We start from the raw sequence: 27,855 nt of genomic DNA on the forward strand, positions 1-27,855 counted from the left end.
TCTGAGATGGGCCCTTTGCTGTGAAGACTTTGCCGGGAGGCTCAGAGAGGGCTCGGGGTCAGGTGGTCAGTTGTGTGCGGCCTGGCCAGCCTTGTGTCAGGCTGCCTGACACCCCGCCTTCTTCCCGGCGTGCCTTCCACTCTGCCGGTCAGTGCCAGCTCCTGGCTGCGGCCAAGGAGGCTGGGCTTTGCTTCAGAAAGGGGCAGTTTCCGCCTGGGCCTGGGGCTGAGGGTGGCATCTGAGTGGCCTGTTCCCATGGCAACCCAGAAGAACAGCCCTGGGGAAGCAACAGATGGACAGTGAGGAGGCACTTCCCTGGCCCCTGTCTGTCCCTAAAGGTGGCACCTGTCTGCCCAGATAAGGGGTGAGGCTGAGGTGCCCCCTTGCCTGGTGCTGAGTCATGGGCATCCCCCAAGTCACCACCTCAGCTCTCTCAGCCCTGCCCCCTCCTGGTCTCCCTCTGAGAAATCCATGACTCACATATTGTCATCCCCAGCCCAGCTCAGGGAGGGGGAGGAGCCCAGCTAGGACAGGAGGGGGAGTCCCCCCAGCAAGCACACCCGGCCCCTCCCCCTGCTCCACACTGGCTGCCTGCCCTGCTGCAGGAGAGGGGCTGGGAGCCTCCCACGCTCCCTAGTTCACTCGGCAGGCAGGCGGCGGGGACTAGGACTGGCAGGTTAAGCTTCCGAGGTGGATCCTGAAAGGTGGTCCAGCCTCCTGGTCCTAGATAGGACCCTCCACCTGATACCAGGTACCCAACTAAGGGCTTGACAGCAGGCGGGAGAAGGGATAGGGTGTGCTTGTGTGTGTGTGTGTGTGTGCGTGCATGTGTGTGTGTATGTATGGCTATTGAGCAGAGGGTTAGAGTGGGGGTAGAATGGGAAATTGAGGGATCTTGGTATCTTTGTGGGATCTAGCCAGATGAGCATGGCTGTGAAGGGGTCTCTAGAGTTGGGGGGGTATGAACAGGGAGATGCCTGGGAAGGGGATGGCGACCAAGAGGAGTGGATCCCCGCAGAACCGCTAATCATTTGGTAGGTGGGGAAATTGAGGCTCAGAGCGGTACCGTCCTTGGGCCCAGCAAGCTGGGGTCTGCTCTCTGGGCTGTGAGATCACTGCTCCCACTGTACAAATGTGAGAACCAAGGCTCTGAGAGGGAAGTGGCTTGCCCAGGGTCACATAGTAAGACCGGAGATGGAGAGCCAGGGGCCAGGCTTGGGGAGGAGAGGGCGCTTTAGCAGGCTGGGTATGTTGCTCCTAAGGGCAGCTTCCCTTCCAGTTGTCATGGGGCTCCCAACTGGGCCAGCGGCAGTCAGGCTATCCATCACCCAGGCCACCTTTGGGGAGAGATGGTCCCTGAGATGGGGCCTAAGCATGGGGCACCTGGGGAGAGAAGGTCCTGAGAACCCGGGCTGGATAGATGGGGAAGCACGGGCTGAGGGCTGGACAGTTCTCTGCCCATTAACCTTCAGCCTCAGGGCTCCCCTCTGCTTGGGACTGATAGACCTTTCCTACTCTGTTGTATCCGGGTGATAGGAAACCAACGGTTCCTGTCCCCTACTCCCCAACCAGCCTCTTGTGCGTTGTGCTGAGTTGGGGTCTCCCAGGGCCCCATGGGAGGGGACTGGTGCTCATTTTACTGAAGTGGACACAGGGCCCTTCTCCCCCCATCCCCCAATTCCCCACCTGGAGCAGGTGGCCTGGGTTAGGTGAGGTGGGTAGGAATAGCCTTTGTGGCTCCTTGAGAGGGCCAAGGACATTATTTATGTAAACATTTATTGAATGCGTACTGTGTGCTCCATACTGTCTTGGGGACATGGCTGTGAATGAGGCAATAAAAGGTCTCCTGGAACTCATGAGGGGCCCTGACCCAAGCCCCCTGCCTATTCCCTGTGGGAATGTTGAGGACAGAGGGTGGCTTCCTTGGAGTCAGGGGCTGTGAGAAGAAGCAAGAGCTGGACAGTAAGAACCACAGGTTGCTGAATTGGTTCCCTAAAGCCCAGGCCAGTAATCCTGTGGGGTCTTCCCTACCAATGCCCAGGGGTGGGACAAGCTCTTGGAGTTAGACCTGACCCCCTTAGCTGCAGGAACCCTAGAGACCTGACCCATCTCGTTATAGCATCACTGTGGCCGCATTGCCCTGCCTCTCCTCTGGGCCTCAGTTGCCCTGGCTGCTAAATGGGGGTGTGGGGGTGATCATAGCTGCTTGGCTCTGAGACAGGTAGTGGAGAACCCCAGCACCAGGTGTGGTCTGTGAAGGAGACGCTGTGCGAGGCAGCTTGCACTGTGGCTGGGGCTTCGGTGCCCTGGGCCACTGGGCAGGGGCGTCAGCCCAGTGTGACACCCCCATCGTGTCAGGGACACAAAGAGGACAGTTAGGAGGTGAGGTTGAGGAGGGAGATAAATGTGCTAATAGAGGGCTGGGAGCAGGGAAGCTCTTGAAGGCATCTGAGCACAGGGGAAGGGGCATTCCTAGCAGATGAAACTGCATGAGAAAGGGCTTGGGGGATGATGAGAGCGGGGGGAGGACATGGGGAGGGAGATGGCGCTAGAGACCTGGCATGGCTCATTTTATAGGCTCGGTGTGCCAGGCTGGCAGGTCCCGATCTGCTTTGCAGAGGAAGGGGTGGTGGAAAGACTTGGGCAGGGTGCTGCTGCCAGCAGTCAGGTCACAAGGGTGCCCTGTGGGGCTGGGTGCCCAGGCTGCGACCCTGGCAGGATGGGGAGGGCAGGATAGGTTTGTGGTGTGGGGTGCGCTGGGCAGTCCCAGCCCCTGGCTGCTGGGTTGAGGTTCATGCTTGGTGGTGGCTTCATGGCTGAGGGAGAAGAGGTGGGGGGCAAGTGGCATTCCAGCTGAGGGGAAGAATAGGTGAAAGAGGGCAGAGCTGTGACAGATCTGTGGGTGTTGAGGGGATGGCCTGCCTAGCAAGGCCTGGAATGACAAAAGTAGGAGGGGGGGTGGGCAGCGACAGACAAGAAAGGGCCCCTTTGGACTGTGCTCCAGCTGACCTGGGCCACTTCATCTTGGGCAAAAGCTGTGTACGGGTGGGGGTGGGGGTGGGGGTGCTGTGCTGGTTTCAGGCATGCAGGATGGGCTTCCGTGTGGCTGGGGTAGAGAGTTGCGGGCAGGGCTCTGAGGGAGGCCATGGAGGAGGCAGTGGGGATGTCGGGGGGCAGGGGAGGTGGGGAGGATGGGGGAATGTGGCAACATAGCCCCTACCCCAGTGCTGCCTCCTCCTCCCAAACCAGAGCCTGAGCAGAGCTCGGCATCCCCATGCCCATCCTCGGGGGTGGCCTGTGGACCCCGCCTTCTGACTCACAGCAGATGGGGGCATCACGTGAGCAAATCCGGCAGCCGGGGTGACCAGACTCCAGGGACCAGGCAGATGGCAAATGGGGGCAGGGCAGCCTGGCACAAAGGGGCTCTCACACAGGGTGGGGCGGGGCCATGGTACGCCTTGGCCTTCCCAGCTTGCCTTCTCCTGAGCTGTCACTCGGCTGAGACTTTGCCCCTCCTCCAGTCTCTGGTCCTGATGCCCAATCTGGAGTCCCTTGAGGCCTTCAGGGAGCCTTGCAGACTCTGGGCTCAGGCCTGGGATGCCAGGGAGAGGGGCTGAATGTTGGGGAGGAACTTGGGACACATTTTCTGGCCACTGGTGCCAGCCTGCTCTGGCACGAGGTGGGCTGAGATACCTTCCCACATCCTTTAAGCTCCAAACTCTTCCTGGCTCCCTGGTGGCTCAGCCTAGATTGGAACAATCTTGGACCTTCCTTGACCTCAGACTCTGCTGGACCCTGCGCTCAGAGCTTTGCATGCTGTGCCCATTTTAGAGATGAGGACACTGAGGCAAGGAGGCTTGCCCAGTGAGTAACCCCACATCTTTGGGTTTGAGAGTCTGGGCTCTTGTCTACTGTGCTCTTCTGCCCCTCTCGGTGGGCAGGGGGCTCCTTGGCCAGACCAGGCGCCATGCTTGGTGTCAGAGGGCGTGTGCCCTTGTCTCTAGCGCCATCCCTGCCCCTGCTTCTCCAGGGCAGCAGGACCTGGACAGCAAGGCTGGCTTGCCCAGGGAGAACCTTGGCTTTGTCCCTCTCTGGTTGTGTGAACTTGGGCATATGCCTCATTTTCCTCATCTGTAGACTGTGGATAACAATCACATCTACTTCAGCGGGCTACTAAGCATTAAGCGAGCTAATACAGGAAAGAGTTTAGGACAGAGCGCCTGGCCCACGCAAATGTTGCCTTTGTCATTATCATTAGGCAGGTGGGTGCACTGAGGCCACAGGGAGCTTGGAGTAACTTGGGGGCACTTCGTCCTGTCCTCTCTACCTCCAGGAGAGCTGGGGCCACCTGGACACCAGCAGGACTCACCCCACTCCCCTCCAGCCTGCTTTGTGCTTTGGCGGGGAGGCCGCTGTTGGGGTGTCGGGCTTCTGGACTGGCGCCTGCAAGGCTTAGGTGGTTTGTGGTGTGCTTGGCAATTCCAGTCAGGCAGAGATAAAAGCTCAGCCCTGGAGGAGCTGGCAGAGCTTCCCGGCACCAGTAGACAGTCCCCTTTGCATTAGTGGAAGATGGCCTGGCAGTGGGGACACACTGTCCGGGAGCCAGCCTGGCTCTGGTTCCCTGAAAGGTCGGCAGCTCTCTGGCTTATGGCTCCAGCCTGGCTCCCCGGGCTCAGGGATGCTTACACTAACTCCAAAATGAACAATGAAATATAAAGCTGCCTCTGCCACCTCTCAGACCCCTCCCCTCCTGTCCCTTGGCCTCTGCCCTCTTTCTCCTCCCAGTAGCCCCAGCCTGGATTCCCAAGGCCCACGGGGGAAAGTGGACAGGCTTTGGAGACTTGTTTTTTGTTTTGTTTTGTTTTGTTTTGTTTTAAGATGACCGGTAAGGGGATCTTAACCCTTGACTTGGTGTTGTCAGCACCACGCTCAGCCAGTGAGCTAACCGGCCATCCCTATATAGGATCTGAACCTGTGGCCTTAGTGTTATCAGCACTGCACTCTCCCGAGTGAGCCACAGGCTGGCCCTGCTTTGGAGACTTGTATCTCACTGCCAAAGGTCACAGCTTCTCTGGACCTCAGTTTCCTCACCTGTAAATGGAGATAATACCACCCCCTTGCAGGGTTGTTGCTGGAATTTAGGCCAACAATTGGCTGCAATGTATGTACTAAGGATCGTGCGTAGCTTTAAGGGGTCCTCCGTAAACCTGTAAGTCTTGGCTCAAGGTTTTATCTCCAGGGTCATGGGATAATTGAGCTAGAACTGGGTTCAAATCCTTGAAAAGTGACCTTGAGCCAAGTGGCTTAATTTTCCTAAGCCTCATGACTTAGGCTGTAAAATGGGGATAAAGATACCTAAATGGGACCCTGTGGGGATGAACTGAGACAGCCACATGTTGCAGGTGCTCATGAGAAATAGACCCCATCTCCAGCTGTCCCACACCTGTGCTGCTCTGTCCCCCAGCTCAGCTGTCCCCTGGGAGAGGCAGTGCGAGACGGGTGGGTAGGGGTGTGAGCTCCGGGGCTGCCTAGTTCTGTCTCAGCTCCACCAGCTGTGGGAGCTTGGACAGGTGTATTAACCTCTCTGTGCCTCATTTTCCTAATCTTTAAAATGAGGATGGTAACGGCACCTTGAGAGGGTTTAATGAGCCACTAGATTTCAAGTGCTGAGAATAGTGCCGGGCACAGCATAAGTGCTGTTGTCATTGCTGCTGTTTTGAGCTACTACCAAGCCCTTCTCTTAGGAAGTGGCAGAGACTTTATCCCAGAGCAATAGCCCCACCCTTCCAAGATGTCACTGGGAAAGGCACCAATCCCCAGGGAACCTGCCCCCTTGGACACTCCCATCCAGTGGGGACTTGATCTGCTGGCCTGAGGGTTGTCTAACCTGGGGCTTCCTCCTGCTCTCCAAGACCTCATGCCTGACCCAGGCTTTGGAGTTATAGTGACTGTGAGCCTGGAGAGCCATCACCGACCTGTCAGGGGACCAGAGACCACTGTCCTGAGCCCAGAGGGAAGGTCTGGGTTTGAGCTGGGCTGGTTTCTTGGGGATGAGCAGTACTCTGTGGTCACTTCTCTGCTGGGCTGAGTTCTCCTGGACCCTGGGGGCTGGGCTGAGCGGCTGACACCTTCTGGGATCCTGTCTGAGCTTGGCTGTCAGGGTGTGGCTCTGTGGCTGGCACTGTGGGTCTCTGATCCTGTGGTGGGGGGACAACTGCCCAGATCCACCTGTTTAGATGGTGACAAATGCTAGGGATGACCCCCAGAGGCTGGCTGGGGTGGCTGAGTCACGCTCGGCCCTGTGCCCTCTGCCCACGGCTCTTCTGCTGTGTCACCGTCTGGGTATGTGCCAAACAGCTCGGGGGCAACTCATAACTCAAACTCCCACCCTCGGGGCATACATTTCACTGCCTACAAAGACCCTCATTCAATCTTGTGGGGCTGCTGGGCTTCTAAGATTTGAAGCTTTATCCACATTCACAGATGAGGAAGAGGTGCCAGTGGTAGCAGGGACCTGAACCTGGGTTTCCTGCCTCTGGGTCTGGTCTTTTTCCCATGGTACCACAGATGGCTGTTCCTACTGGAGGTAGGGAGTTCCCCATCCCTGCAGGTGTTCAAATTTGATGGAGAAGTTACAGAGGGAACTTGCGATCATGTGAAGCTCCTCTTCACAGCTCCTTCTAACCCTGAGCTCTTCTGGCCCTGGGGGAGATGAGGACCTAATTCTCCCATTCTCTTAAGTTGTTAATTTCCTTAGCGGCACATGGGTCATTCTAGTGGCATCAAAGTTTGTGGGCAGATGGCTCTTCCATGTAGAAAGCCTGTCCATAGTCTTGCTGGTCACCATGCCCGAATTTCCACCATTAGTGCCATCAGTTGCATCTTCAGGAGGCTCCTATTAGTAAATAGTTCAGTGAGCTGGATGGGAGCCACAGTGGATGAGAGGGACTCAGCAGAAGAGGCCTGGAGTGAGGTGGGAGGGGCTGATGGAGGAGCCGGGAAGGGTTGGGCACCCACCTCCCGAACATTAGTGCCCCTTGCTCTCCCTTTTCAATAGGCCCAAATCAGGGTAGGGGTGTTCCTGACCCTGTGGCCCTTCCCCCTCCCACACACCTGCATGTGACATTGCCTCGCTAGAGCCGTGGGCAGGGCCGGAAGGAACCATCATGCACGGTTTTCCCAAAGCTGTACTTATCCTACGCTGTGGCTGTGCCTGCCACACCCTCTGCGGGCCTCTGCCACCTATGCACACATGCTGGGGCCACAGGGGTAGGGTCTGCTGTCCAGTTCAGCTCCTCTCCTGCCTGGGTCCTGGTGCCTGCACTGGAGGTAGGGGGAACACCCCTCACCAGCCGTGGTAGGGGAGGACAGCCAGTGCCTCTCCATGGAGACCCTGCAGTAACACCAGCATGCCCAGGAGTCCTGTCTCTGTTCCCCCACCTGGGGCTGGTGAACCAGAGGCAGAAGCTGCGGTAACTGCCACCCAGGGAGGATAGTAGTGTTTGCAGACCCACGACTGTAGGAGTGAGGGTGTACTGGCCCCTGTGCCTGGGCTGCGAGGCCTTGAACCCATGGCTCAGCCTCTCTGGGCCTCCATATTCACCTCCACAGCATAGCTGGTGCTCACTCTCTGTGTCGTGGAGGTGCTAGGGCAGGGGGTGGGGTGCCATGCTGGACACTGGAGGCAACACAGGTAAAGGAGTGCACAGAGCTGGATTTGGATCCAGTTTTACCAGCTCTGTGTCCCTGAACAAGTGGCTTCTCCTCTCTGAATCTCAGTTTCCTCAACTGCAAAATGGGAATAATAATACCCCTTCACAGGATGGTCATGGAGTTATGGTAGGTCAAGTGCATATCATGTGGCTCACATTCGTACAGTTACCTTCCCTGCCCTAGCTCCCTCATGAGTCTCTACAGGCTAGATTTTGTGATATACTCCACCCCTGGGTTTCTATACCCCAGAGTCCCCCAGGCACATTCTGTTTCTCCTCCCTGTTCCACCTTGGGGAGCCCACGGAAGCCTGGTAAAAGCTTGGCATTTGTAGCAGTGAAAACATGCCCCACTTTCATAGATAATACCAGAAATAGGCTCCTATTGGGAAGAGGCTTGGAGCCTGCCTGACCTGGGTTGCAGCCCCAGCTCTGACTCATTCATTCATTTGTTCAGTTAGCAGTCATTGGGCATCTCCTGTGGGCTAGGAACTCTGCTAGGTACTGAAGATACAAGTGGCAAGAGAGCAGGACATGAGACAGAGCAAACAATGGGAAGTAGATAACAAGTTTGCAAATCACAGTCCATTTCAGACAGTGTTGGGTGCTTTAAAGATAATAAAACAAAGTGACATGGAAGGGAGTGATGGCTGCAGAAGATAGTTTTGATTGGGTGGTCATGGAAGGCTTCTCAGTGAAGGGGACATTTCAGTTAAGGCCCGAGAAGGAGTCAATCAGGGGAAGGGCCCTGAAAAGATTGTGCTATGTTGGGGAAAAAGTATGTGCAAAGGCCCTGAGGTATGTCTGAGGATAGAAGGAGTCCTGAGTGGCTGGAGTGAGTGAATACAATGGAGGGATGGAGTGGCATAAGGTATGGTTATCAGAATGGGGTCACTGGCTTATTATTTTGGCAGCCACCCTGCTCCCTGAACCTCATCGTTTTTGTTGCCTGCCTCCGTTTTGGCCAGGAGTGTTGTAGATGTTAAGTGAGAAAGTGGACCGTCAATCTCTTTGGCTTTTGGCTCTGAGCAGCAATGAGCAATTACAGGTATTTTAATATTTATGAGTAGGTGGGATGTTTAGGGACTGTGGGTGGGACCAGGGATGCTGTGCCTGTTTCTCTGGGTGTTGCTGCAGTAAGTGAGCACCAAGAGTGTATAAAAGGCCAGAGGGACCCCATCTATGCCCTCCCGTGGGTCCCCTGAATCACAGTCCTCTGCCAGCTCCTTTTAAGCACAGGATTCTTTGATCCAACAGAGGCTGCCTTCTCAGGCCCAGCAGGCCCTGGAATCCCTTCCTAGGGAAGGTTCTAACAGAGAACAGCAACTCCTTTCTTTGCTTTCTTTTCCTCTTCCTCTGGGGCCAAAAATAGTGCCTGAATGGGACCCAGCTCTGGGCCGGCAGTGAGACAATAGCAGCCTCCTGACCGAAGCCACCTCCTGGCTCTGGTCCATCGGAGGGTGGGGGAGTTGTAGGCACACACCATCCCCAAGCCCCCAAACCCCCGCTGCCTTTCCCATGGCCTTTGCCAGAAATCCTTCCAAAGCCCCTTCTTCCCCTTGGAGTGTGATTACCAATGGGGTTCCCCCCTCGTGCTCTGGGAAAGTTCTCGTAGCTGCTTGGCTGAGACCCCGGGACCCTTTGCACGCCTGAGCGGCAACCCCCCCACCCCGCCTCCTGATCTGCTGCTGGTCTGGAGCTGAAGACCTTCAATGGGGGCCCCACTCCTGGTTCTCTTCTGTGCCCTGTCTGGCACACGGAGGCCACCCCATGGTTTTGATATTCTTTTGACTTTTTTCGAGGTAAAGGGATGTGTCCTCTTGGGAAGAAGTGAGCTTTCTGTCACTGGAGGTGATCAAAGAAGTTTGGGTGTGCACTGGATGGGGGCTGGATTAATCAAACTTTAGATGGGCTTTCGGTCTTGATGTCTTTATGTCTCAGAAGAGATTTCCATTTGAATTCCATATCCCTCCCTTACCAGCTAGGTGGCCTTGAGCAAGTCATGTCACCTCTTTAAGCCTCTGTTTTCCCATCTGTGAGATGTGTTCACCAAGGCTAACCTCACAGTGGTGAAAATGGATCTCCAAAATGCCCAGTGTAGTGCCTGGCACACAGTCAGGATTTCAGAAGCTTTGCCTCTCTTCTCCTTCCTCCCCAGAAAAGAGGGTCTGACACACTCCTGGTCCCCAGGGAGCTTAGAAAAAAGCCAGGAGTAACCCCCAGCCCCAGGGTTAACTCAGAAGGGGGATTCTTGGTGGGCTATGACAATCTGGGAAGGCTTATTGGAGGAGGTGAACCCTACGTTTTCAGGGAAGTATAGTATACATTCAGCGCTCATGACAGCCGATGGTGGGGGTTAGAGGGTGTCCAGCCTGCCTTGAGGCCAAGGCCACGGGCTAGTATCTTCCAGGGGTTGAATCCAGCTACCAATAGACATAATTTGTTCACTTTATTTTATTTATTTGTTTTTTTTTTTTTTTAAAGATGACCGGTAAGGGGATCTTCACCCTTGACTTGGTGTTGTCAGCACCAGGCTCTCCCAAGTGAGCTAACCAGCCATCCCTATATAGGGATCTGAACCCGTGGCCTTGGTGTTATCAGCACCACACTCTCCCAAGTGAGCCACGGGCCGGCCCTGTGGCCCCCACTTTATTCTAAAAAGATTTGGTTTGAATGTCAATGTTGACAAACTTGCAGATTTCTTGTAAAAATCTGGGATTCTGCTTCTCTCGAGAAGTTGGAAGCTTTGGCTCTTTGAGGTCCCCTCAAGACAGGCAGGTGTCCTCCAGTGCTCTCCCTCCAAACCCTGCCCTTCCTCCTGCCAGCTCCCTGCCTGGCCCGGGCACTGTCTGAGTACAGGACAAGTTAGGGAGCCGGCGCTGCTATGCCGGGCCAGAGCCAGGCAGTGACGTAGTCCCCGCAGCTGCCAACAGTTGCCAGGGGAACGGTTGTCAGGGGCTGCTGTCACCTGCGCCCCTTCTCCCGCGCTGGCGCTGGCTGGGGCTTCTCAGCCCATCTTCCCTGGCCGCCCCCTTTGTTTGAAGCTCTGGTGAGCGGCGGTGGCTGGGGTGGCCCAGCTTTGGAGTCTCCTCTGGTCTCTTGAACTAGCGGGAAGCCGACCCAGCACCCCTGCGGGCGATTGCCTGCAAATGAGGAGAGCTCTTGGTGCAGCCAGTCAGCTCTTTATGTATTCACGGTCCACTTTATGCCACAAAGGAGTCCAGGTACGATTCTTCCCCTCCCTCCCTTCTCACTCCTGATCCCTCTCCCCTCCCCCTTCTGCCCTCTCGTCCCCTTCCTCCCCCTCCCCGTACATCTCCCATCCTTCCTGCAGCTGTCACCTGTCCCTTCTCCTCTCCCCTCCATCCTCCCCCATTCCCCCTTCTCCCCAATTCTCCCTTCTCCCCAACACTGATGCTGTAGCTAGTGGGCGGGGTGGGGGTGGGGTAGCACTGGGGACCCTGGGGGAGTCATAGACAGTCCTCTAAGGGGACGTGGCCAATTAAAACACAGCCTCGAGAACTACAAGGAAGTGGTTGGGGGTGAGAGCACCACACCTCTCCCCTTAGTCAAGCCCTGGCTGAGGATTATTTTTGGCCCCTGGGCTGCATGCCAGACAAGCCTCTGAGAAGTGTTGGGAGGTGGTGTCCAGGGCATCAGAAAGATTGGAATTGCAGGGGGTGGCGAGAGCCGTTGAGTGGGGCTGGAATCCAAGGTCACCTGGGTGACTTCCGACACTCCCCCTGGCCTGGGTCCCTGGGGAAATGGCATCCAGCTAAACCCAAGGAAATACATTTTCGGAAGCATTTTTTATTGTGACTTTTAAAGAGAAGCCCTTTCTAAAACTCAGGTAAGTTTAGGAGGGAAACAGTCTTTGAAATCAAGAGCGTGGGTCCTGCAGCTGCCCTGGGTTCTCATCCAACCTTCACTCCTCACCAGCTGTGCGACCTCAGGCAGGTAACTCCACCTCCCTGGGCCTCACTGTCATTTGTTACATAGGCGTGAAGGTACTTGTCTTATAGGTTTCTGGGAGGATTAAATGTGTTAATATGTATAAAGAGCTTAGAATCCTGTTTTGTACTTTCTAGGAGCTTAGTGAACGTTAGCCGTATTACTGGAGGCAGTGAACGCCCTGTCGCGGGGTGTGCACACAGCAGCTAGCCAGCTCCTTGAGGCTGGGTGATGCTGTGCTGTGTTCTCAGTGAGCGGGGATGGAATTCTGGTCACTTCCCTTCTGGAGGGGGCCTCAGGCACAGCCAGGCTCTGGCTCCCAGCCTTAGAAGGGGAGGGCATCTGGCTGTGTGTCCTGTCTACCCCTCAGCCAGGGTCTGGGACCTGGAGAAAAAGAAAAGAAAGGGAGGGTTGGTGACCGACCTTGGGAATTCCAAGGGTCCTATGCTACAAAGATAGGCATTTTGCCAGGCCCAGGACGGCTGAACCACGGCCCCCAGAAAACAAGCAGGGAGGTAACTGGGCTGACCTTGTGGGCCTGGCCTTGGGCAAGATGCAAACAGACAGGGAAGGGAAACTTCAGCTAGACATCTGAGGTCCAGCTGTGGTTTGAGAGGAAAGAGTCTGGCCAGGGTGGAGGAGATGGCGGAGCATACTCTTTGTCCCTTGCTGCCAGCTTGGAGGTAAGTTCTGCCCTTACCTGTAGGCACCCTGAAGACTGGTCAGTTTTGGTGGGGCTCTGGAGAACCCTGAGCTTCAGAGAAAGCAGGTTGGGGGCAGGAATCATAGTCACCCATCTTGCAGAGGAAGAAACTGAGACCCAGAGAGGAGACAGGCCAGTCCAAAGGTTCCAGGCCAGTTGGAACATTTGCAGAACTTGTCTGGACCTTGTGCCTCTAACCCCTGTCATCCCTGCTCTGGGATTGTGCCTTTCCTGGGCAGGTACTGACAGGTGTGTGCCCAGGAGGCTGGTCTCTGTTGCTCCTTGGATAGGGCTTGGTGGGGACTTAGCCATGAGTGTCTGCCTGGTTCTAGATCTCCCCAGGAGCATGGAGCTGAACAGAGCTGGCACCAGAGTCCCTGGACTGCTCATGAAAAACCCCAGTGCCTGAGCCTTGCCTGGGACTGGGCTAATTCTGGGGCAGCCAGATCTGGAACCCCTGGGCTTGGAGCTCTCCTGATCCCTTCTCCTCCCTTAGGTTCTAGGTCTCTTCAGTCATTTCCGAAATTCTAAGAGGCTCTGATTCTCAGTTCCTAAAAGCTCTTGCATCTAAACATTCTTTCTCTCTCTCTCAGTTCCAACATTCTGAGTGTCTTAGCTGTTTGAGGTGAGGCCAAAGGCCCAGCTGTCTCTGGCTGACTTTAATGGAATGGCCCACCTGGGGACCAGCCTGGCAGTGCCCCTTTACCCATGAGCTGGTGGCCAAAGGGAGGTGGGATATGCTGGAATATACCCCAGGCTCACCAGGGACCTCTCACCTGGAAGTGTCAGGGATGATAATGAGTTTCCAGGGGAACACCGCAGCCTAAATGGCTCCTGCAGGCCATCTCATGCTAGCTAATGGCCTTTGGGACAGCTCAGAGGGGAGGGGAGGGGGCTGGAGGGGAGGAAGGGGTGCTGGCAGGTTTGTATCTTGTGTAGTGTCAAGACTTCTGAGAGCTGGGGCTGGCCGGTTGCTCAGTTGGTTAGAGCATAGCCTTGTAACACAAGGTCAAGGGTTTGGATCCTCTCACCGGCCAGCTGCCAAATAAATAAGATTTCTGCTGCCAAATAAATAAATAAAAAAGATTTCTGAGAGCTTGTTTTCCATGTTGATAACAGGTGTTGATGTAAAAAATCCCCCACCATCACGTTGGTCTGGGAAACTGTTCCCAACCAAGCTTTGTGGGTTTCCTTCTTACAGGACTTCTCAGAGCCTTTGATATGCTAATGTATGCAAGAAAGTAGGGCCCGCAGCATTTCTCTTATTTGGGGACTTGAAATATGCTTTGACAAATTACCTCATGGTAAACTTGGGGAGACCGAGTCCCAGAGAAGGGAAGAAACTCAGTAGACCACAATAGCTAAATGTATGGGCTGGGAGGTTTGGCAGACCTCGGTTTGAGTCCTTGTGTGGCTACTTTCTTACTGTGTGACCTTGGGCATCACTTAACCTCTTCGGACTTCAGTTTTCTTATCTTTAAAGTAGGAATCCTGACAGCACTTGCTCCATAGTGTCATCGTGAGGGTCATGTGATGAGCGGTATCTATTCCATAGTGTCATCGTGAGGGTCATGTGATGAGCGGTATCTGCTCCATAGTGTCATCGTGAGGGTCATGTGATGAGCGGTATCTGCTCCATAGGGTTATTGTGAGGATGGGACAATTAATTTGTGGAAAGTGCTTTGGACGACCCTGGGCATTAACTGAGCACTTGCTGAATGGGAGCTGTGATTCTCCTCCTCTTGAAATCCTCTTGGATTCCAGTGTCCTTTTCACTGCACCAGATCAACCACTGTTTACTCTCACCACCATCTGGTGTCCTGCCAGGCACCATGGGGCTGGGAGAGTTCGATACCTCTTCCAGTAAGATGCCAAAAAAAAAAAAGGTGGCCATGGGGCTGGGAGGATCTGGAGGCCTTAGGCCCAGGTCATTGGGACTCCTGCAGATGTGTCACAAGGCTGGCATCAAAGGGAGGAGGGCCAGTGTGTGCAAAGGTGTGGAGGTGGGGACAGGCTCATCCCTGGTTGGGTGACGGTATGTTGGCCTCTTTGAGGCCTCTGGAGCAAACGCCTGGTTCCAGATAGAGCAAGCGTCTGGGAGACCCTTCATGTGGACGGGCCCTTCCCTCCCAGGCTGGCAGAACGCACCCTTACTTCTCCCCTTCCTCAGTCTCCCCATAGGGCCAGGACCTGTCTGGGCATCCACAGGAAGCTGTGGTCCAAGGACTAGACTGGGCCAGAAGCACAGGGAGGTGGGGCCTGTGCCGTCATGGGTGGCCGTCCAGCGGATCTGGTACAAGAATGTGAATCTCACCCTGGGCAGTGAGCAGGAAAGGCCTGGGACTCTGCCAGCCTCCAGGGGCAGGCAGCTAGCTTAATTTTTATTCTCCTTTATTGTAGAAAAATTCCTGAAACCTGAAGTCACTCGGCTTCCCAGATATCCCAGAATACCCCTGCTGGGGGGAGCACTCTGTGGTCACCTAGTTTGGGCTTTAGTCACCCCACTTGCGGAGTGGGGACAGAGGGAGGAGAGAGGGCTCAGCCTTCTCAAGCTGTGCTCCCAGGAGCAGGGGGCATGGCTGGGGGGCTGGGTTGGGCATGGCCCTGGATCCTACCTGGGTCAGACAAGGGCATCTCCTTTGAGCTGTTGGGTACATGGTGTTTCCAAGTAAGATTTACATTTCTGAAAAACGTTGGAAACCACTGGAAAGAGGGTCCTCTCAGTTCCCCCTGCACCCCCACCATGGAGGAAACACCTGCGAGAACCTCGCTGTCTGTTCTGTTCTCACAGGCCTCCCCCAGCGGCCTTTGAAGTCTGAGCAGCCTCGTCCTCTGCAGACCTAACCTGCCCCCACTCCCGGCCTTTTTGCTTTCTCCCCCTCCCCCCCCCGCGCTCCTGCACACGCACGCACACCCACAGGCGTGCTGACACTCTCACGGTTTCGTCCTCACCCACCCCTCTCCCTGCTCCTCTCCTGGACCAAGTCCTTCCTTCCTGCGACCCTCTGCCTGGGGCTCGAGGTGGCCACTCAGCCATTCTCTGTGCCCCCTGCCCCCATCCCCAGAAGCAGTGAGGACAGGAGCTGGAGCAGTGGAGAGCTGAGCTGGGGCCTCTTCCTTCTGCCTGGCTCAGGGAGGACCCATTTGAGGGGGAGGCCCCCAGGAGGGCAAGATCAGACTCGTACCTGGAGAAACGCCAGGGCTACCTCCTTCCTCCCTCCTTGCCTCCCTTCCCACCACCCCTGTCCTCCCTTCTCCCAGATGTCCTTTAGGAGACCCCTTCCTAATTGCTAAATGCTGGGTGAGCCACAGAAGAGCATGACATGTCCTTATCATGGGGTACTAAGGCACTGTGCCAAGGGATGTGGGGCAGGTCTCCCTCTCTCTCTGGCTACTAGTGTCTATCCCGGGCTCATAAATCAGTGGTTCCCAAGCCTGGGACATGTCATCCAGTGGGCCACTTGTTAGAGCCAGGCTCCTGAGCCCCACCCCAAACTTGCCGCATCAGACCCTCCGTGTACTGGGCCTGTGAAGCTGCATTTTAGCACAGTCCGGGGGAGGGGACACTGATCAACGGGCAAGTTTGGCACCTGAGATGTGAACACCTTGTGGCAGTGGGGGACCTGTAGTACTGAGTGATCTGTGGGTCGGCAAGAACATGGGGTTCATTCTGGGGGGTAGGGCGATTAGGTAAAGCTTCATGGGAGGGCGTGTCTCCACTCGCTCAAAGATGGGTTGGAATGTCACAGGGCTAGGGAAGGCATTCCAGCAAAGGGACAGCAGAAGCAAAGGTCTGGAGGTAGGACGCATACGTTTAGGGGTGGCCTGGGTGTAAAGACGAGGAGAAGGAAGGAGTGGGGGGACCAGGTCCAGGCCTCTTCCTGGCCGGAGGTGTCAGAGAGGCGCCTGCCGGGACAAGGGTTAACCGCAGAGGAATCCGGGTCCTGTCCACTCAACTTCCACCTCCATCCTCCGAGGAAATGGGTTTTCCAGGAGCTTGGACTGGGCCAGCAGTGACTCGTAGCTCCATACGGAATTGCAGGGGAAGTGACTCAGTCCCTGGGGGAGAAAGTGAGTGTGGGTCCCCTGCCCACTGCATGGAAGGGCAGGGCTGGACCTGAGCTGGAGCCCCTTCTCCTGGGCAGCCAGCGTGGGGGCGCGGGTGTCTCAGCTCAGACCAGCCCTGGTTGCCCCCTGCTCTGCTGGATCCTTGGGGACCTGTGATGGGGCCCCTATTGTGTCAAGCTGGGCCGGCCTGTTCTGTTCTCTCTGAGTGTTTACGGAAGACCTGAGGTCAAGGGCAGCTGCTCAGGAAGGGGAGCTGGGGGTGGGGGCTCCAGCACCCTCTCTCACAGTCTAGAATTGTCTGTGCTGCTGGTGGCCTTGGCTGCTCCCCATTTTTCTCTCCTTCTCCTTTGGGGGACTCCAAAGCCAGGGGGTATGTGTCTCTGGGACCTTTACCAATGTGGGCTTTGCAAGGAGAAGAGGGCTTGGCACCATCCCGTGTGATCTCAGAACAGAGAACCCTTCCCCAGCCTCAGTTGCCTGATCTATACTATGGCAGAACAGCAGGACACAGGGTATCTCTGAGGATTTCATGTGACACCATGGGTGTTGCTGCTGCTATCATTACTGTGGTGGTGTTGCTAGAACACCCTCTTCTCAGTGACTCCCCACTGACTGTGGCCCAGGGCTGTATGAGGTGAGACAAGTGCTTTGCCTGAGGACTGTGGTCGGTACTAAGAGCACTTGATGGCTGAGGTCTGCCAGCTCTGTGGCTGTGCTACTCCAGAGGCCAGAGAGAGGTCCCTGTGGTCCGTGTGGAGGCTCATGTATACTCCTGCTTCTGGGGTTCAGCCTCCTGAGCAGGCCACTCTCTGTCCTGGCTGAGGCAGGTGGTAGGCACCCTGGTGATAGCCCAGGCACTGAGAAGCCACACTGGAACTACTGGGGGGGTTAACCTTCATCATGGATACTGCCTGGACCCTTTGGGTGGGTGGGCTGGGGCGTGATAGACGTGTATATGTAGGGTGGACCTGGGAAGGGCATGGGCAGGGGATAGAGGGGCGTGCTAAGTGGACAAGCAGGACTGTACTCTCCTCGGCCCAATCTGCACTGGAATCTTCACCTGGTCCACAGCCCAGCTTTCCTGCCCCTGGGGTGGGATGGAAGGTGGGGGTTCTGCAGACAGCCTCAGGGCCAGGGCTGTGAGAAGGGAAGTTTTCTGGGTGGGGTTTCAGCCTTCCCATTGCTCTCCCGGAAAGGAAGCTTCATGCTCTAAGAATTTCCCCTCAAGGTGCTCTGGCGATTGAGCTGGCTGCTGGGAGTTGGTGGGGGGGAGGACATAGGCAGGCATGGAAGTGGGAAAAGGGGTGAGTAGGGGCCTGAGACATGCCCAGGGTGCTGAGTTAGAGGCAGGCATGAGCTGGTCAGAAAGTATACAGAGATATTTAGCTGACACCCATGGTGTCTGCCATGGGCATGCCAGACCTATTCTGAGCCCATTTCAGATATCAATTCATTTTATTCTTATGATGACCCTTGAGGTAAGCTCAATTTTTAGTCCTCTTTACATGTGAGGAAAGTGAGGCACAGAGAGGGTGAGGAACTAGCCCAAGGATACACAGCGAATGGGGCAGCCCGTATTTAAGCCCGGGCAGACTGGCTGCAGAGTCTACTGCAGGAACTAAGAGTGGGTTAAAGGATACCAGGCCAAGGATGCCAGGCCAAGAATTCCGATGGGACCAGAGTTGCCCACCTCAGGGTGGCTGTTCTAACAGCCAGGCTGGAGCAGGGATGAGTCAGGAAGTGTCAGGGGGCAGTTAGTCCCTTGTTTGTGTTTGAATCCCTTCTGTGCCACCTCATGGTGGTGCAGATTCACTAAAGTCCCTCCAGTGATGGGGAGCTCACTCCCCGTCCCCTCCTTTACTCTCAGGGGTTAATCCAGAAGGGGTGGTGCAAGGCGGATCGTTCTGCCCTGTCTTGGGCCTTGTCTACCAACAGTGGTGGCTCACTTTGAAGGTCAGTAGTCCAGAGAGACACATGGATTCTGGCCAGCTCCTCCCGTAATTGCCGTATGACCTCAGGAAGTCACTGGCCCTCTCTGGGCCTTGGATCAAAACACCATAAAATGGGGAATTTGGGCCAATTTCCCAAATGATCTGTCAGCCTTGAGTTTACAAGTGGAAAGCAGTGGTCTCAGTGAGGGGGCTCCCTGGGGGAGGTGACATTAGGACTGACGATCAGAGGTGGGCAGCGACAGAGGCTGGCAGAAAGGAGAAGGAAAGAGGGGGACTGGGATGGACATAGTCCCTGTCGGCGGATGCTGGCTTTCCTTCCGCTGGTCTGAGGTGGGGGGAGGCAGTTTCAAAAGGAATAAAAATGCTGAGAAAAAACACAGAGCGAAACCTTAAAAATCACAGCCTAGGAAACTGTGGTCCTTCCCCAAAACACTTTCATGTCCTTTTTCTCAAGGGGTCCTGTGGTGCCACCAGGGCAGGATGAGGAAGCCATCTGACCTATAATTGGAGAGTTGAAGCCTGAGAAATTGGGGTTCCATTCCAAATGGTGGAACATAGGGACTGGCTCTCGATTGAAGGTTCCAGGTTGGTTGGAGGGAGGCCTGGTCCAGGAAGGAGACAGTGAGCTTCCTGGGACATCCCTCCCTTTAATGCTGCCCTCAAATATTCAGTTCAAAAGCCACCTCTTCCTGGAAGCCCCTCCATTGCTTTCTCTCAAATTCAGACTCCTTGTGTGCCCCTGGGTTGCTAGGCCTCCCTTCAACTGGCTTGTACAAGGCAGATGATTGAATCTGTCCCTGTGGCCAGTGCAGCTCCCCACAGGATGAGGATGGCTGTCTGTCAACACCCAGCTCCATCACAGGGCCAGCTGGTGTCTCTACAAGTGCTAGGCCTGTAGGTTCCCTGCCGGGCACTACAGTGTCCTGACGAGGCAAGAAGAACCCCTGGCCTCTGGAGCATTCTTGAGCAAGTCATTTAATCCCTTGGGCCTTAGGCTCTCTGTTTGTGAAATGGACCGGCGGTCGTGGCCACTTTACAGGGTGGGAGTGAGGATTACCGCAGGTGTGGGGGTGGGATAGGTCAGCACAGAAGCTGGCAGGTAGCAGGTGCTCAGCTAACAGAGGCCAAGGGGGCTCAGAGGTGCCCACTCAATGCCGGAGTGAAGGGATCTGGGTCTCCCCACATTTGGACAATACTGAATCCTAGTCCCCAGCGGAGACTGCGATGTCCCGCTGCTGTTCGGCTGCCCTGACCCTGGGAACTGGCTCTCCCTGGTGGTCATGTTGGGAAGCACCCTTCTCCAGCCCCTTTAAAGGGCGCCGTGGACGTGCTGATCCTTTGCTTCCTTCGCCCATCCATCCTGCAAGCCTTTATCCAGCAACCTCTGCACCAGGTCCTGTCCACAGAGATGGATCAGGAGCTCCCTGGCTGACTGAGGAGGGAATGCACCATCCTGCACTGCCTGGAGGAGGCTAGCAGGAGGCCTCGGTTGGTGGTGGGAACCAAAGCTGGGTGGAACTGACTATGGAGGGAGTTGAGGAAGGCTTCCTGGAGGAAGAGTCCTTTCTGAGCTAGGTCTCAGGGATGATGATGGGGAGGCTCCTGAGGAGAACTCAGAGGCCCCTTTTTTCCCTGTCTCCTCCAGGCCTGGCAGGGACAAGGTGGTGGTGGTTCCCGGTGGAACCCTTACCATCAGATCCTAGACAAGACTAGCTCATCACTTTTGGGTCCAGGAGGAAGATGCTATTATTAGGCCCACGTTGAGTGACTTGCACAAGGTTATGCAGCAAGCAAAAGGTAGAACTGTAACTTGAACTCAGCTGAGCTCTGCACAGCCACTGCCTCTTAAGTGCTCAGCTTCTGGTTGCTCTCGGGAAGTCCCCAGGCTGTTTCCACACTCCCCTCCCCACCTCACATCCCTGCAGCCCAGGCTCCCAGCTAACACTCTGGCCTCTTTCAGGTGGTGACTTCTCAGTGTGACTTCCGGGGAGGAAGATGGCTGCACAAGTGTTGCTGCAGACAGAGCTGTTCCTACTGAGCCTGCTCTTCCTGGCTCAAGGTGGTCTTTCCTGGGGGTGACCTGGGGCTGTTGTGACTTACATTAAAATGCTTCCATGTCTAGGGCAGCTGCCAGCACATATACTAACTCCTTTGGGCAGGCACTGGCCTGCAAGCACGACTTAGCTGGAGGATGGTACCTTGGAGAAAAGAAAAAGACTCCCCTTCCTTCTGACAGGTGCAGCCCCACAGTGCACAGCTTGGGGTGGGGAACATGAACTAGGTCTGAGCCCTGCTTGCCTCTGTAGCCAGAGCAACTTTGTGCAGTGCATAGCCTGAACCACCATCTATGACAGCCATGGCCTCACTAAATACTTTATTGCTGTTAAAAATATTATTTTGCCTTTGAAATTATTATTAATTCTCAGTTTGCTCTTTTCATATTTTGAAGCCAATAATTTTTTAGCTTGAAAGACTCACATTTTTGTAGACTCTTTGAGGTGTAGGCTCTTGGCATGTATGTGGATCCCAGGCTCTGGGGTCATGTATTCTCAGCTCAGGGCCTGTCACCTTCCATGCCCTCAATGGCCCCTGCTGCAGGGTCCCATCTGCAACCTTTGTCTCCTCAGGTGCCCATGGGGGTGGTCCCCGGGAAGACTTCCGCTTCTGCGGCCAACGAAATCAGACCCACAGGAGCACCCTCCGTTATGAGCAGACTCCTGATCTGCATATCTCCATCAGGAACTCCGAGGGAGCCTTCACAGTCCACGCCCCCTTTCCTGCAGCCCCCCAGGCTTCCCGATTCTTCCCTGACCCCAGGGGGATCTACCACTTCTGCCTCTACTGGAACCGCCATGCTGGGAGATTGCATCTTCGCTATGGGAAGAATGACTTCTTGCTGAGTGACCAAGCCTCTGGCCTCCTCTGCTTCCGGCACCAGGAGGAGAGCCTGGCCCAGGGCCCCCCACTGCTCGCCACCTCCGTCAGCTCCTGGTGGAGCCCCCAGAACACCAGCCTGCCTGGTGCTGCTGGCTTCACCTTCTCCTTCCACAGTAAGGCGACTTCCAGGCAGAAGGAACGCTTGGGCAAAGGTCTGGAGGCAGGGAAGACAAAATGCAAGGCAGGCTTGAAAGTGGACTGAGCTCTGAATGTCAGGTCACAGGCAGTGGGGAGCCATTGAAGGCATCTGAGGGAGGGAGGAGTGTGATCCACAGTGTGCTTTTTTTTAGGAAGCTTTGTGGGAAGGTAGGGGAGAGGGTGGAGGGGCAAAGACCCATCCGGAGGCTGCAGGGAAGATCTAGGTGAACGAAGGTGAGGTCTGAGCAGGGTGAGAGCAGGGAGAGTGGGAAGATGGGACTGGATATCAGGAGTTACAGGAAGGATTCTTTATCAATGTCAACATAGATCATTTATCCCCATTTCACAGAGGAGGAAACTGAGGCACAGACCGGCTGCCCAAAGTTGTACAGCTAGCAAATGGGAAAGGAAGGATTGGAACCCACCAGTTGATTGGCATGGTGGGGTGGGGGGGGGACAGGGAAGCAAGAAAGGTCAAAGGTTGGGAAAGCAGAGAGGCTGACTCTGAGGCCTGGAAACTGTCTTCTGCCAGGGTGTGACGGTGTGATGTGGCTGCTGTCTCCCACTAAGTGCTGAATGGGACAGGGAGGGGAAGGTGGCCAGAAGGAGCTTGAGGCTTTACTGGGGGTCTAGATTTCCCTGATTCTGATTTCTTTCTGGCAGCTGCAGATTGAGGCGGGGCTTCCCAGGGGTGGAGGACACAGCACTTTGCCCATGTTAGCAGGTCCAGGGTGGTGGGGTGGGCCTGGCTCCTAGTACTGTCCGGTGCAGCGGGCAGGGACCAGGACAGTCAGACAGTGGCTCCCCACCCACAGGCTAGAATTCTACCCTCCACTGGGGAGGATTTAGGACAAAGTTGGGCCTAGTTGCAAATTGGCATCCTGAAGAACAAATTTAGCTTGGTCTGGTTTGGCCTGCAGAGGGTTTTTAGAATACATGAGCCAGGGGTTCAAATCACCTAAAAGTCGGGCTTTTGGGGTTATAAATTCAAAAGATAGGGCTTCCCAGGGCCTGCCTTCCTCCATAGCCCAGGACATACCCCTTTGCCATAGACACCTCCTCCCTGTCTGCCTACCTCATCTGAGTCCCACCTGATCCTTCGAGCCACCTGAGCCTGCAGCCCTTGGGAGAAGGCTACCTGGAGGAGGGGCTGGAGCCCAGGGAAGGGGAGGGTGGTGGGTGTGGAGTCCCCAGAACCACCACACAGGTCCCCCACATCCCTCCTGAAAGTCCCTGGAATGGGCCTTCCCTGCTCCATGAATGCAGCCAGAGGGTGCCTAGGGAGGGGGCTGGTCAGGGTATATCCCACCCTGCCCTGCTGGGGCTGGCGTTGCTGGGGGGTCCATGAGACAGAGCCTCCATTTGGTTGGCCTCAGCTCTGGGTGACCTTGGGGGAGTCCTCTCCACTTCTTGGAGCCTCAATTTCCTCTTCTGTAAAGTGGAGATAGAAGCATTCAGAGTCATGAGGCTGACACAGGAGTACAGTGTGTGTGGCCCGGCTCCTCAGTCAGTAGCCTCAGGTGGGTCTATCTACCCTCCCCAGATCCTCCCCAGAAGGCCTCCCACAATGCCTCAGTGGACATGTGTGAGCTGAAGAGGGACTTGCAGCTGCTCAGCCAGCTCCTGAAGCATCCAGGGAAGACCTCCAGGCGGCCCTCGCCCCGCCCTGCCAGCCAGTAAGTGTGGCTACCCAGGTTGTGAGGGGAGAGGAGGAGGTGTCCAGCAGATCTGGCCCCCAGCAGGGCAGGGACCTGGATGGGAAGCCAGCTGGAGGCCTTCCCTGCGGCTGGAATGTTCCCTGGACTTCTGCTGGTCTTGCCATCTCCTCCTGGGGAGTTGAGATACAGGCCCTGAGACCAAGTCCCTCACCCGTCTGAGTCAGTAAAAGCAAATATGACACCCAGCATCCCAAGAAAGCTGCACCCAAGCCCTCCTCCCCACCAGTAAAAGAGAAGCGGTCAGTGCATTTTAGAGCTCAGCAGACGGAGGCTCAGAGACGGGTAGGGCTGCTCCAGGGTCACCGTGCAGGTCAGCGCAGGCAGAACTGGGCCAGAACACGGTGTGCTGAGTCCCAGGACAGCCTGCCCCACCCCACCATTCCTCCCCCTCTCCTGTTTGCTCCGAGGACCCAGCTTCCTCTGCCCATCTGCCCTCATGGGGCCATGCTTTCTCTCCTGCACTCAGCTGGCTGTTTTTCTCTTTTGTCCCCTCTTCTCTCTCCCTACCTCCTTCTGCTCTCTTTGTCTCTGCCTCTCTCCTGTGTATCTGCTAGAGTCCCTTCTCTCTGCCTCGGTCTCCCTGCTGGCCTGGATCCCCTTCCCCAGTCACCTCCCTCTCTCTCCTTCCTGCCAGGCAGCTGCAGAGCCTGGAGTCGAAGCTGACCTCTGTGAGATTCACAGGGGACACGGTGTCCTTTGAGGAGGACCGGGTCAATGCCACGGTGTGGAAACTCCAGCCCACAGCCAGCCTCCAGGACCTGCACATCCACTCCCAGCAGGAGGTCAGGCTTGGGCTCAGGCCTGGGCCAGGGCCAGTGGGAGGCAGAGGCTGTGAACACTTCCCGCAGTGCAGCACCCCCACCTTGGCCTCTCCCTGGGGCCTCCCTGGAAGGTTCCAGGCCCAAGAATAACCCTCCTCAGTCAGTGGTTACAACATGGTCCTGAGAACCCTTCCTGGCACAGGTTGGGGACAGAGGTGTCAGTGGGGGGCACCTGGGGCACACCTGTGTGGACAGAAGACCAACCTCAAATGTCTGTCCATGCCCCCCTGTCTTGAGACTGCCCCTTGAGTGGGTCTGGCTCCCTGAGAGCCACACACACTGCCCATATGGCCACCATACCGGGCCACTATAGGCAGAGTTGGCATCTGAAGCTCCAAACAGCAGAACACCACGTGGTTCTCCCAGACCTGTTTGCTCCTGGGTTATAACCTCAAGGCTTCCAAGCCAGAGCTGGTGCTAAGGAAGGGAGGGATGAGAAGGGCCGTCGTGAGTCAGGCATGACTTCCTGGGAGACGGGCTTAGAGATGCCAGTGTCCAGGAGGGAATGTGTGTGTTGCGGAGGTGGATCTGGGGGTCCCGGAGGTGTGTGTATGTTGGGGAGGTGGACCTGGGGTCCTAAAGGGACTCTGGTCTGCAGGAAGAGCAGAGCGAGGTCCGGGAGTACTCGGTGCTGCTGCCCCGTGCACTCTTCCAGAGGACCAAAGGCCGGAGAGGGGAGGCGGAGAAGAGACTCCTCCTGGTGGACTTCAGCAGTCAAGCCCTGTTTCAGGTATGGGACCCTCAGCCATGTACCCTCCCCTGGGGAAAGAAGTTTTTGTCTTCCAGAGAGGCAGAAAGAAGGCATGCAGCCAAGCTCCGTCCTCCAGGGGTCAAAGCCTTCCTTGTAAAGTCAGAACTTGGACTGCCATGTGCAGATCTCCCCGTGAGAGGCATAAGTGGCGTTGTTCTCACTGCAGCATAAATGACTCCATTGCAAGAATTGGCTCCAGACGGAGACTCAGCATCCCAGAGCGATATGCTAGGAGAGACCAGGGTCTAGAGAGGCGAGGGGACTAACTTCCGGGACTTTCTTCTCAGCCCTGAACCCCCTTCCTACTCTTTTCCCTTTACCCCATCTGTCTAGGACAAGAATTCCAGCCAAGTCTTGGGTGAGAAGGTCTTGGGTATCGTCGTGCAGAACACCAAAGTAGCCAACCTCCCGGAGCCCGTGGTGATCACCTTCCAGCACCAGCCACAGCCGGTGAGTGTGAGCAAACCAACCGAGGGGACAATGGTTTCTGCTTGGCCATGTCCTCCTCACCTCCCTTGACCCTCCTGACTCACTTGTCTTTAATAAAAAGATTGCCTGGTTAAGGGCACTGACCAGTTGGGTCCAAATGGGGTGGGCAGTGGCTTGACACTGTTCTATACTTCCTCTGCCTGGTCCATAAAGGGTGGACTGTCATGGGATCCACTCTCCTTCTTTCTTGTCCCCATAGAAGAACGTGACTCTACAATGTGTATTCTGGGTTGAAGACCCGACATGTGAGTGTGGAGGGGTCTCTGGGCTGGACAAGTATCTGGAGGAGAAATGGGGTCCTGGAGGGTGGGGGAAGTGTGGTTAATCAGGGAGGGCTTCCTGGAGATGGCAGGCTAAGGATCTGCCAGGGGAAGCAAAGGCTTGGAAGAATGATACAGTCTTGCATTGGGCGGGGGAGGGGTGCAGGTATAATGGGGTGCTAGGGGACTGAGCTTGATCAGAGCCCTGTACTGTTCCCTTCTCAGTGAGTGGCCCAGGGAGTTGGAGCAATGCTGGGTGTGAGACCATCAGGAGAGAAACTGAGACGTCCTGCTTCTGCAACCACCTGACCTACTTTGCAGTGCTGATGGTGAGTGGGCCCTTGTGGCCTCAAAGCCACACCACAGGCCCAGCTCTTGTTCTGTGCTAGCACTCTTCACATATTAAGTAGTCCTCATCACAACCCTCCAAGGTAGCTCCTGGTGGTATCCCATTTTATAGATAAGGAAATTAAGGCTCAGAGAGGTTAAGCAATTTATCCCAGGTCACACAGCTAGTAAGTGAAAGAACTGGTCTGTAAAGCCCTTGCTCTTTATTCTCAAATTTTAAGGTGTGATAAAAATGCAGATTCTTGGTCCTGACCTAGGATCCTGATTCCACAGGGCTGGGGCCTGGAGCGTGTTTCTAATGAGACCTTGAGTGGATGCTGAGGCCCAGCATGGAGGCCCCTGAGGTGGGCTCCAGTGCCCACCAAATCTCAGAAGCTTTGTGTCCCAGGCTCATGCTCAGAATCTTAGGGTTCTCTCTGTGGCTTGAACACCCCTGGGGGTGGGGAGCTCACACCCTCACAGGAAACCTTTCCCCATATTGACTGTTATAGAAAAATAGTTACTGCCAGGACAGGAAGGGGCTTCTCTGGTGAAGGGGTCTTAGTCTTTGTGAGTCAGGGACTCATCTGAGAGGGCGGTGAAAGCTATAGACCCCCTTCCAGAAAAATGCGCTCACAGGACCACATTCTGCTCAGTTAGGAGAGGGGGTTTATAGGTTCCCAAGACCCATCAGAGACCACAGGTTAGCCCCTTATCTAGGGCAAACCCTTAATGTTGAGTTGGGAATCCTGAGGCCAGCCCTGGCTTGTCTCCCGGGTGCAGGTCTCCTCTGTGGAGGTGGACGCCGTGCACAAGCACTACCTGACCCTCCTCTCCTACGTGGGCTGTGTTGTCTCTGCCCTGGCCTGCGTCCTCACCATCGCTGCCTACCTCTGCTCCAGGTAGGGCCTGGGGAGGGGCGGGGTGAGGGGAGGAGGACCTCCATTCCACACCCCAGGGCAGGACCCCACAGTTGTGGAGACTCGCCCTGGAGATTGGCCCATCCTACCGACCACAAAATGTGTGTATATTTGGGGGAGCCGTAGGGGTGCAGTGTGAGCTCTGGGGGTCACATTTTATCTTCAGATCTGTGGTGGTTGGATAGCATTTACAAATTTTAATTAATTGCCAACATTTAAAATTGGGAGAGTTCATATAAGAATCTTTATTTCTGCCTTTGAATAATCAGATGTGAGACCAGTGGGTACACTTAATAGTATAATGGTAATGATAGTGATAATAGTTAACACTTGCATCGAGCTTCCCACGTGCCATTCATTGTTCTGAGTGCGTCACAAGTATAAACCAGGTTCATCCTCACAATGGCCCTATGAACGAGTGCTCAGAGAGGGTGAGTCGTTTGCCTGAGGTCACACGACAAGGAAGTGGCAGAAGTTGTCAGATGGTCAGTGCTTGACTTGGCCTAAATTGGGATTCACTTGCAGTCAGGCCCTGGGCCCTTTGGGGTAGAGAAGAGACACCTTTAGTTTTGGGGACACTCGGGGTGTCCTCACTGTCCTTGACCAGGAGGAGGGGGGGGCGCATGTGTGTGCAATATGACTGTGTCGTGCATGTCCACAGCTGTGCACATGGGGGCTAAGTAGGTGACGGTGATGAGGAGGGACAGGTGATGGCTCAGTGGAAGGCTTGAGGCAGGGGCAGGAGCCCCCTAACACCTTATTGACCACAAATGCCCCCGAGGACACAGGGACAGGAACCCTTAGGAATTTAGCTTCTTATCTCTGCCATCCTTCTACTTCACAGATGAGGAGACTGAGAGTCTCAGGGGAAGGGACCAGCCCAAGGTGGTACCACGAGTTAGGAACAGGGTGGGGGTGGGAATTCAGGACAGTGACACTGGAGCTTGCATGGTCTGCTGCGCCTGCTAGGACCCCTTAGAATCCCGGAGTGGGAAGAGGGGTGGGATGTGCACACACGGACTTGCGAGCATGCAGACGGACAGATGCGCACATCCTACACTCACAGATGCAGACACACAGTCGTGCAGACAGACAGATGCAGACCAAGAA

At 55.6% G+C, this 27,855-nt stretch overlaps 1 protein-coding gene across 4 annotated transcripts in view; it reads left to right on the forward strand.

Moving 5' to 3' along the window:
- The first annotated feature begins 666 nt into the window (after positions 1-666).
- Positions 667-27,855, forward strand: part of GPR56 (G protein-coupled receptor 56) — a 33,150-nt gene continuing 5,961 nt past the window's right edge. Inside the window, exons 1-10 of one of the 4 annotated variants that reach the window (XM_008574817.1) lie at positions 667-751; positions 20,345-20,443; positions 21,012-21,434; positions 23,003-23,135; positions 23,812-23,959; positions 24,597-24,728; positions 25,083-25,199; positions 25,438-25,483; positions 25,724-25,827; positions 26,609-26,727. In XM_008574817.1, coding sequence (XP_008573039.1) covers positions 20,380-20,443; positions 21,012-21,434; positions 23,003-23,135; positions 23,812-23,959; positions 24,597-24,728; positions 25,083-25,199; positions 25,438-25,483; positions 25,724-25,827; positions 26,609-26,727 — 1,286 coding nt within the window. In that variant the 5' untranslated portion in view covers positions 667-751; positions 20,345-20,379. Of the gene's footprint in view, positions 752-8,681; positions 8,759-10,745; positions 10,935-12,291; positions 12,345-20,344; positions 20,444-21,011; positions 21,435-23,002; positions 23,136-23,811; positions 23,960-24,596; positions 24,729-25,082; positions 25,200-25,437; positions 25,484-25,723; positions 25,828-26,608; positions 26,728-27,855 lie in introns of those variants that run through there. The other 3 variants (XM_008574832.1, XM_008574825.1, XM_008574842.1) reach the window with 3 other exon arrangements.

This window comes from Galeopterus variegatus, unplaced genomic scaffold, assembly GCF_000696425.1.
Source record: "Galeopterus variegatus unplaced genomic scaffold, G_variegatus-3.0.2 Scaffold58, whole genome shotgun sequence".
In the NCBI taxonomy this organism is placed as follows: Eukaryota; Metazoa; Chordata; class Mammalia; order Dermoptera; family Cynocephalidae; genus Galeopterus; species Galeopterus variegatus.